The sequence below is a fragment of the Elaeis guineensis genome, chromosome 5 (assembly GCF_000442705.2).
Source record: "Elaeis guineensis isolate ETL-2024a chromosome 5, EG11, whole genome shotgun sequence".
Taxonomy (NCBI): domain Eukaryota; kingdom Viridiplantae; phylum Streptophyta; class Magnoliopsida; order Arecales; family Arecaceae; genus Elaeis; species Elaeis guineensis.
Window position 1 is genome coordinate 16,623,337 of NC_025997.2, and position 9,355 is coordinate 16,632,691.

Here is a 9,355-nt window from a genome sequence, read left to right on the forward strand (position 1 = left end):
TGTGGGAATCCAAGAATTTCTCCACGGTCAGACTTGCGCCAATCTTCTTTTGAAGGAATATGTGGCGAGTTAAATGAGCATGCACCACATGCACTTCTGTTGCCCGCCAGGTGCATTCGTCAACCTTCTTATAAATGGATGCTACAAATAACCTTTGACTGCAGTCAAGAGCGAGGCAGGTGCTATGATCTCTATGCTCCCCAAGTATACTGTAGCATTTATTCAAAGGATCATACAATTAAAGCCAACAGCACCTTTTAACTGCAGACCAACCCTGGTACAACTTTTGTGCATCCGTCTCAATATGTAAGTAATGAACGTGTCACAGAATAGGTGATAGAATGAACAGTATACCCTGCCTCTGGAGTTAGATTGACGAAATCTTTCTCTCATTCAAGCCAAGTGCTCTCTTTTTATTTGCTGGGCCAGCTATCTGCAGTACCAACCAAGAGTAGCAGATACAGTGAAAAGAAAGCAGTGTAGTAAAACCTCGGTCTCCTCCAGCCCTAAAGCTAGCTCTACACGAGCACCCATCCCCGCTCGCCTCACCACTGGGTGAGGCGGTGACTCCTGCATTGGATCCAGATTTCGGAGTCGGGAGAGAGAAAGAAAGAGGCATGTTGCTGTGTCTCCCGTGCCAGACGACGAGGATAGGGGGAATAAGAGCGGACGCGGCAAGAAACAAACGAGAAGAAGACAGACTTGAGTCAGAGGACCCCCGCTCGGGTTGGGGAGGTACGGTGGGGCAGGCGTGTGGTCACCATCCATCGCCGCTGATGGCGATGGAGGGAAGACCAGAGTGTGAAGCCTAGGAGGTCATCGTCGCCACCTGAGGGAAAGGCGGTGGCCGTACTCCCTACCCTAGATAACAGGAGGGGGCTTGGCTTATATAGCTAGCGTTGGAGCGCAAATATGCCGTGGTGCAAGGCGTTGAAACGTTGACCAGACGAAGAGAGTACGCACTCGGAGGAATGGGGGATGGAAAGGAGGGGGAGGGCGATTGCAGCGTCTCAGTTTCTGTCACAGTCTCAGTTGGTTCTCCTATCGGCCCACCGGGCCTGCAGAACAAACCGTGTGGTCTCTCTGCGGGGTGATGGCTGGTCGAGCAGCGGCAGTCAACTCGTGTAGCATGTTCTGCCGGACCAGCGAATAGGCCTGAGTCCTCTTGGATTTCACACTTCGGCATCCAAAGCCCTTGACATTTGGAATTGCATGAAAGAAATTCTTTGAACAACGTCTTGACTAAAGTCACGGAGACAAATCTATTAATCTGTTCTCATATTTATGAATGTTTGTAGTCAGGATTCAAATTCTGACGGAATGCCGTGGAATAATAGAATCATCCATATATCGAGATAAAATTATCCTATCATCAACCGAACATAACAATATATTCTTTATTCTAAATATCGAGACGAGATAAGACAGCAGCTTATCTCATCTCATTGAAAAAATTTATCTTATATAAATCTTAATATCCTGTGAAATTTAAAATCTTAATATATATAAGTCAATTTTTCTTACAAATAAAATTTTTGAAAAAAAATTAATAATTCTTGAGCAACCATTTTATCTCATGCAGAGCTGTTTTTTTTTTTTTTGGGTAAAAACATGCAGAGCTGATTTGAAGTGTTGATTTTTAAAGTATTATCATCATTGAAGTGTTAGAAAGTCAATCTATTTCTAAAATCTTGTGTTAAATTAGGCAAATACCTAAGTTATTGACATTTGCTTCCTTTAGCGAAACTCCAGTTCCGTAAGGGCTAATAATTATCATTATAATTTGTTTACAAACTGGCCTTATCTATGTTGGATTTACATTAAAAACCACGTCAAATCCATTAGTACAAGTACAGGAGCCATCAGGGGGACTGTTATAAAAATTATAGACCAGACGATGGCTTCTATGTAATTCCAGGAAAGAATGGTGCTAAATAAAAAGATTTTCTATTTTACTTTATTAATTATTTTATTTTTTTCGATAGGAGCGCAGAAAGTACCGTTACGGGAAACAGCGAAGTCTACTTCCAGACGGAGTTAGATTACAATAACCCGGGAAGCTAAACCGTGCCTTCTCCCACACAGATGCAGCTCACCTCCCGTTTCAGATGCGCCTCGCGAACATTTTAATTCCACAGTCCGTACCAGAAGCACACAAATTTTTACTCCCAAGAAGACCGCAGTCTACAGAGCTTCCGGCCAAACCTGGGGGGCACCAGAACCGATTCGCCCCCGTTCTCGCCGTTCTTTACGGGGAATAGTTCCCAAGCCAGTAAAAACCAGGCTAAGAAATTTTTTTTATTCAAAAAGAAAAAAAAAAGCGAAAGAAAGGAAAGCAGCAAAAGGAGGTGGGGGGAGTGGTACATGAGTACTTGCCCCGAGCACTGGATCACGCCTCCCCAGAGCAACAGCCGATCGTCATATGACACGTGGCAGAATGTCATGTCGCCCTTAATGATGATGGGACGGCTATAGATACGGGCGGCCCCCCCTTCCCTCGCGAAATCGGGTGGCCGTCACTGTTCTCACCACGTGCGCCTCCTCTCCCGCTCCTACCCTTCTACTATTTTGTATTAAAAAATAGCTTCAATTAATTCATTAACTTCTTTTTTTTTTAATAATAAGATTATCGTTTTAGGAGAAACGAAGGAAAAAAAAAAAAAAAAAAAGAGGGAGAGAAATAATGGCTGGCTTTTTCTTTGGGTTTTGGTCTGCAGGGCTGGGGAAATGGAAGGAGCCGCAGTGGCTGCGTCTGCTGCTATTCATCTGCCAGCGATTCTGGGAGGGTGGACGATTCGCTCAGGCTTTTTCCCTTCCCTTCCCTTCTTCCACTCCCTTTTTAGTAGCAGTAGGAGAACCCTTCTCTGCTAACGCTATGCCTAGTCTTCATTCATAAATTAAAGCAGCAAGTCTACACCGGATCCTTCCAGTAGCCTTCCATCTCTTCTATTCTGGAAAGCGAGCGATCAGGTCTCGTTATCTATTTCTTTTGTTTCTCCATCTCATCTCTATTTGGGGAAGGAAGGAAAGGAGGGAGGAAGGATGGAAGATCTGTACAGTATCCATCCGGTAATCTCGCGGGGTGGAGAGGTAGCGGCGGTCGGATCGGCGTCCAGCTTCGCCTACTTAGAGGCCGACCGATCGCAGGGCGGCGAAACCGCCGAAGCCTCGGATATCTCGGCCGGCGGCGGCGGCGGCGGATCGGATCTCACCGATCTGATCAAGGCCCAAATCGCCAACCATCCTCGCTACCCTTCTCTCGTGGCAGCCTACATCGAATGCAGAAAGGTAAATAAGATTAGACTCACGCAAAAGAGGAGGAATTCGATCATTCTTTGTTGGTTCTTTTTGATTGGTTTTTGGTGGCGAAGGTGGGGGCGCCGCCGGAGATGGCATCGCTGTTGGAAGAGATAGGGCGGGAGAGGTACACGAGCGCGGGATGCGGGGAGATCGGAGCGGATCCGGAGCTGGACGAGTTCATGGTATGAATTAAGAACTAACGTGACTTCCAAGACAACAAAATATTACTTACTAGTAGTAGAAGTAGTGGTTTAGTGGTCCTGAGTTCGTTCGTTGGCTTTTAAGTCGTTATCATTGAGCCAAACTTTGGCTTTCTATTTCCAGGAATCCTACTGCCGGGTTCTGCAGCGGTACAAGGAGGAGCTTTCAAAGCCGTTCAACGAGGCAGCGTCGTTCCTCAACAGCATCGAGATGCAGCTGAGCAACCTGTGCAAAGGACGAACCACCTCCTCCTCCACCACCGCCGCCACCGGCAACTCGCCTTCCGGTAAAGCTACAGCTAAACGAATACATCGCCTTCGTTTGATGAAGGAGAATCTGAACCGTTTAGTATAATGATCACACGGTGCCGGAGTTGAGAGTGGGAGAGAAAGGGAAGTAGTGGGAGTGATGGGGTTTTCGAGCCGTCAAATCTTGTCCATGCAAATGGGGTGCAGGCGTGTCAGAGCGGACTGCGTAGGGTTGTGTCCAACGTTGGAACCGTGTGTGTGTAGTTCATTGTTTTGCTTTCTTTCTCTCTTTACAGCATAAGAAAGACATCTCTAGATGCTGTCTTTCCTTGGTCAGAAAAGAGAATAGTATCCTCTCCTCCTCTCCTCTCTCTCCTGTGGGAGAGTTGTTTTCATTTTTCTTTTTCCTTTTTTCTAGGGTTTTGGGGGGGGGAAGGTGAGGAGAATAACTGTCCATTAAAGGATGATGAGATGGAACGTGGCCTTCAACTTGTGAGAATATAATTCTTCATTGTACTGAGACATAAATGATTTATGGACTGGCCTTAAGTCCCATTAATGGAAATCATATCCGGTCTATGTATCAAGTGTTTTGGGGAATTTATGATAGGTTTTCCATCTAAAGGTCTGACTAATATTCTGGTTAGTCTCTTCATTAGTGTTTCTCGTTTTTATTGTTTTGTGTTAGGGAAAATTTTGTAAATGTTCCAGGGACTTCTTCGATAGTTATGCAGGGAGACACCTAGAAATAGTATGGTGACTGAAGTACGTCTCCGATCTCAGATTGCGTGCTAGTATCAGTAATATTATGAAACTTGTAATAATATTCTTTACACCATCGTTAGTTGGCCTGAGATCTGCCTTTTGGTGAATTTAGGGATGTATTTAAACGGTACATCTCTCAGGTTACCGTTGCTTGCATTGAGATCTGGAATATCGTGGCTCTTTTGATTTCATTTATTTTACAGCATGCAATACCGGGTAATATTTGTTTTGCTGCGACTTTTTATGTTCTTGATTATGGTGGAGAAATACGATAATTATGAGGTATTGTTTATGTTAGTACACGTAAGCAGTATCTTTAGCTTGATTAGTTGAATACAGTGCTTTGAAAGGCCCCAAATCCATTAATTTCTTTATGCAACCCAATATACTGCATGTGAGGTAGTAGAATTAGCCATGCAGAAATACTGATTTACCATATTTGATAAAAAAATGGTATAAGAGACCCATGTCTAGTTCCATGTTTAATCCTTCTCATGCTCTCTTGCATTCATCTTGTCCCTTACAGTAAACCACCATGGGTAAAATTTGTGAGATTAATACCTTGTGTCCTAACTGCACTACTTTGTTTTCATACATCATGGTTTTGGTAGGCGAATCTTACAAAACCTTGTTTACCCATTGCCTATATATTGCCATGAACTCTTAGTTAAATATTGTAAGCCACATATGTTCTTACTTGTAATTCATGGAATTGATTAAACATTTTTTTTATGTAGGTTGAATGAATGAAAGTGGAGTGAGCTGCAATTTTAGACGAAATAAATGATACAGTTCTTGGCAGTATTTGTTCCTTCCTTTCCGAACAAACCTCATATGGAAGCTTTATATGGCAATTGATTTACCATATGGATTTGTCTTGCACAAAATACAAAAATTATGTCAAATCATTAGGCAACCCTAAGTTAAATATGGATGTAATTCAATGGTCACAACCTAGCACACCATGAAACTTGCTTCTGCTGCTAAGATTTGTTTTGATCATTGCTTTATGATTTCTTCAAACCTAGCTTATGGTAAACGTGCTTTTTTTTATTGATTAATCACTTGGTTTCTCAAAATCTTCTTTGTTATTGTTATTTTGACTGCTGGTTTTCATTGCTTTTTCCTTCTTATCATCTCTTCAAAAGTTTGTCAAATTACCATGCTGCTTTTCTTTGTTTATGGAGGTTGTATCATCTTTCTTTATATTTTTCGGTTTGCTTATTCATTCTTCCATGATTTAGCTTTGGTGTTGGCGTATGATACCACATGATATTGGCTTAGGCTGCAAGTTTAATTGATAGTTATCATGTCTTCATAAGATAAATGTAAATTATTAATGAAAGTCTGAGATCCATACGTGGTTGGATTGCATGTGCAGACAGATTGTCTTGTTTTGCTCAATTATTTGTCTGCTAAGGCTTTGCATTTTCTCTTATTGCAACTTCAATTACAAGTTGGATTCTGATGAAGGTTGATTTATGCAGATCATGTTCTCTTGTAGTGCTTGGGTTTGGACAGTTTATTTCAGTTTTATATGTGAGCTAAGTGTAAGCCAAGAAGTTAGTCAAACTCCCTGTTCGGAGATGTTCTAAGTCTTGCATGTATGCAATGGTTGGATGAAGCAACCCCATGTGGATTGATATTGGATTCAGGGTACATAAATATTTTCAAGTATTTTTTTTTCTCAACTAAATGTTGAAGCTACATTGTTAAGGAAAGGAGAAAGATAAGATAACTCAGTTAGATACATGTTAAGGGATGAAAAGCTTTGAAGAGTCATAGTAAGTTGCGATGCAGGAGCTCGTTGTTATATGATTTTCTTGGAGATGTCATTAGCAATGTTTTAGAATGCTACTCTACTTTCTGTTATTGCACATGTTTTGTTTTCGTGAGTCATATGATAATGCCATTTTGCGTACTACACTTGTTTAGAACATTTTTTTCCATGCAAGGTTGAGAGTTCTACTCTCCAATTCTAAAAGGGATTATCTCCTGTTGGAGCTTCTCCATTTATTGAATTCTCCTATTAATGTATCATGTGCAGTTTGTGTTAATATGTTGAACTTACTCTGCGTAGATGTTGCTTTTTGTTTACCTTTTTCTGATTAATGTAAGCATGTCGTTTAGGGGGTGGGTCGTGGTTCCCTAATTGTCTTGTTGTTCCATGTTGGTCCATTGTTATCATTGTCCTTTATGCCGAGCTTTAAAACTGGTCTTTATCCTTTTTTTAGTCACACTACATCATGTCATGCAATATTTGTCCAAAATAAGTAATTTGGCAAAACAGTGGCTAACCACCACTTATTTAGATATTTCAATCAAAGATTATAAATAGAAACTCCTTGATTTGTTGCATCGTACTGAGTTGGTTGTTCAAAGATTTTTTTCACAGTGACATGAAGGTTCTTAATCATTCTCAATATTCTTACCTATCATAATCATATGCACAATAAGACAATATCAATTTTTTCCTTCAATAAAAAAATCTTCATTTTGCAAGGAGATTATGCGCAAATGATAACTTGCGACTTGACCTGCATGGAACGTCTTATATGCCCAAAGGCAGAGACATATTATCACCTTGCCCTTTTTTGCTGTTCACCAATGTCTCTCTTTAATCCACATCTTCATTATTTCTTCTCTTTTGCTTCTTTCCTCGATTGATTGTTTCATTTGTGCAAACTGTTGATTCTTATTTTCACTCAACTGATTGTTTCATTTGTTCATACTGTTGATTCTTATTTTCAACTTTGATTGGACATTTGGGGTTGCTTAGATAACGTAAGTTGGATGCATCTAAAATAGGCTTGTACCTTCTTTTTTATGTCATGAAAGAGTGGATTTATGCCCAGATTCCATACTTATCTTAAAAGATCGAGATTTTAATCTTTGTGCCCGTGAGTTGCTTGGCTTGCTGGGTGTGTTCACTGAACTTAAGGGTGTCAGGGATAAAATTCAGTCACTCAAAGTAGTCATTATAGATGTCGAAAAGGGAACATATAGAAGGGTTTTCTTTTGCATAACTAGATGGATGTCAATTGTGTTGATAGATTTAGACATCCTTTTATACATGATAATACCGTTCAGAATAGTTCTTAGAAAAGGAACAAATCGAAGGGCTTTCTTTTGCATGATTAGACGGATGTAAATTCTGCATTGATAGATTTAGACATCTTTTTATAAATGATAATATTATAAAGGATAATTTTTGGATCATGTTCCTCATGTGTTAAACAGGATTTTGTAATGAGCTAAACAAATAATAATCTGATCAAGTGACATCTTTGGGAAGTTTGATACATAGTTGGACTGGATTCCATTAGAAACATGCTCAGGTGCATGCATGGCTTTTGCATGCACCTGCCGTTAGGTCTTGTTTGAGACAGCTGAATTGTGTGTGAATGTCTTAAAATCATTGAGGTTTTTTGAATGATAACCTGTTTTGTCTAGACCTGGAGAAGTATGAGAAATTATCAAGGGGTGGATTACTATTCTCTTTCTCCCCAAACTGTGATGCGGGGTAATACTCATGGGCTATCTGGAAATGCCTATAAAACTAATCAAGAATTTAGAAATTCGGAAGAATGAAGCATTTATCAGTGTGCAGTTGGAGATTCTGATATATGTAATTTGAGTTTGTTTATCTGCAGCCATGCTTCCTATACTTATCAATTTTGTTAGGTGTGGTGCTGTGCACATGTCCACATGTTTTATTCTGCAAGGTGCTGGTGCTAGAACATCAAACAATGTAGAATAATTGTTTGCTACCTTTTTTTTTTTTTAACGTAAAGGGAGGAATGATCTATCATAGTAAATTGCCAAGTCTGAATACCTAGACATGCTCCATTCAAGAACTAACCTTGAACCTCAAAACTGTTGACCATGGCAACCAGATTGAGCATCATCCAGTTTACAGAAGGTTTTTCTTTAAAAGGAGAATTTAGAGAACTACTAGTTCCTGCTAATGCTGAAATTTTTTTGCTTGAGGGTGATGAGAAATGATCTCATGTATGGAAGGATTTCTTTTAAAAAAAATTCATAAATAACTAAAGATGCTTTAGCAACACAAATGTTGCAGAAGGAAGTTGCATGATTGATGTTTTTGCTATGCAAACACTGGCCTCAAATAATGGAAGCCATTCCCAAGCTGCCCTATTAAGCTTTTGTCATCTCTTGTTTGAATGAAAGGCATCTCAATTACCACCCAAGGCCTCTCCAACCTTTGTTTACGTCTGATTCCATTCTCCCTTGCTTTTACTTTCTTCTGTCCTTTGCTTCTTTTTACTTCTTTCCAACCTGTGTAATTATCACTAATCTTCCATCTCTTCGTGGTCTTGGAAAAACCTTGGAATAATTTTTGTGGATTTTCTTTCTATAAAAGTTGTTCAGTCCCTCTAATAGAATGATTGCTAGTGATAAATGAAAAATGCAATAATAAGCTTTCTTCTAGGCCTGATCTGCCCATTCCTGCCTTTCTTGAATCTTGTCATTGGGAGGGGCAACTCTCTCAATGAGGAGTCTTTTTTCTTTATGGCAGTCTAAGATCACAAGAGTACTAAATACATTATGTTTGTACTATGTACATGGATTCCTGGTTTTCGCGAGGGGCTCTTGCTGAATGTGTGTTGTATTATCATTTTCATTCTATTATTTTCAAATCCAAGCTATACTTTTTTTATAATTCAATTCTATAGGAAATATGTCATTTCCTAATTTTCTCTCTAATGTGACACATTAGCTCTTATCATAGCAATTTTATTAATGTCTGGCATCTTTTCTTGAAACTATTTTGGTAAGAATTGGTTTTAGCATGTTATTTTGGATACTGCTTTTGTTGT

The 9,355-nt window shown here is 39.9% G+C and overlaps 1 protein-coding gene across 1 annotated transcript; it reads left to right on the forward strand.

The window, feature by feature from the left end:
• The first annotated feature begins 2,697 nt into the window (after nucleotides 1-2,697).
• On the forward strand, nucleotides 2,698-4,045 carry LOC140857779 (homeobox protein knotted-1-like 1). Its single transcript, XM_073256968.1, has 3 exons — nucleotides 2,698-3,288; nucleotides 3,372-3,482; nucleotides 3,625-4,045. The coding sequence occupies exons 1-3, from the start codon at nucleotides 3,043-3,045 to the stop codon at nucleotides 3,853-3,855; spliced, it is 588 nt and encodes a 195-aa protein (XP_073113069.1). The 5' UTR covers nucleotides 2,698-3,042; the 3' UTR covers nucleotides 3,856-4,045.
• The last annotated feature ends 5,310 nt before the right edge of the window (nucleotides 4,046-9,355 follow it).

Excerpts from the sequence above, each read along its gene's own strand:
- LOC140857779 (XM_073256968.1), top strand. The coding sequence starts at position 3,043 with ATGGAAGATCTGTACAGTATCCATCCGGTAATCTCGCGGGGTGGAGAG. Across the intron at positions 3,289-3,371 it reads CCTACATCGAATGCAGAAAG|GTGGGGGCGCCGCCGGAGAT; the intron begins GTAAATAAGATT and ends TTGGTGGCGAAG. Across the intron at positions 3,483-3,624 it reads CGGAGCTGGACGAGTTCATG|GAATCCTACTGCCGGGTTCT; the intron begins GTATGAATTAAG and ends TTCTATTTCCAG.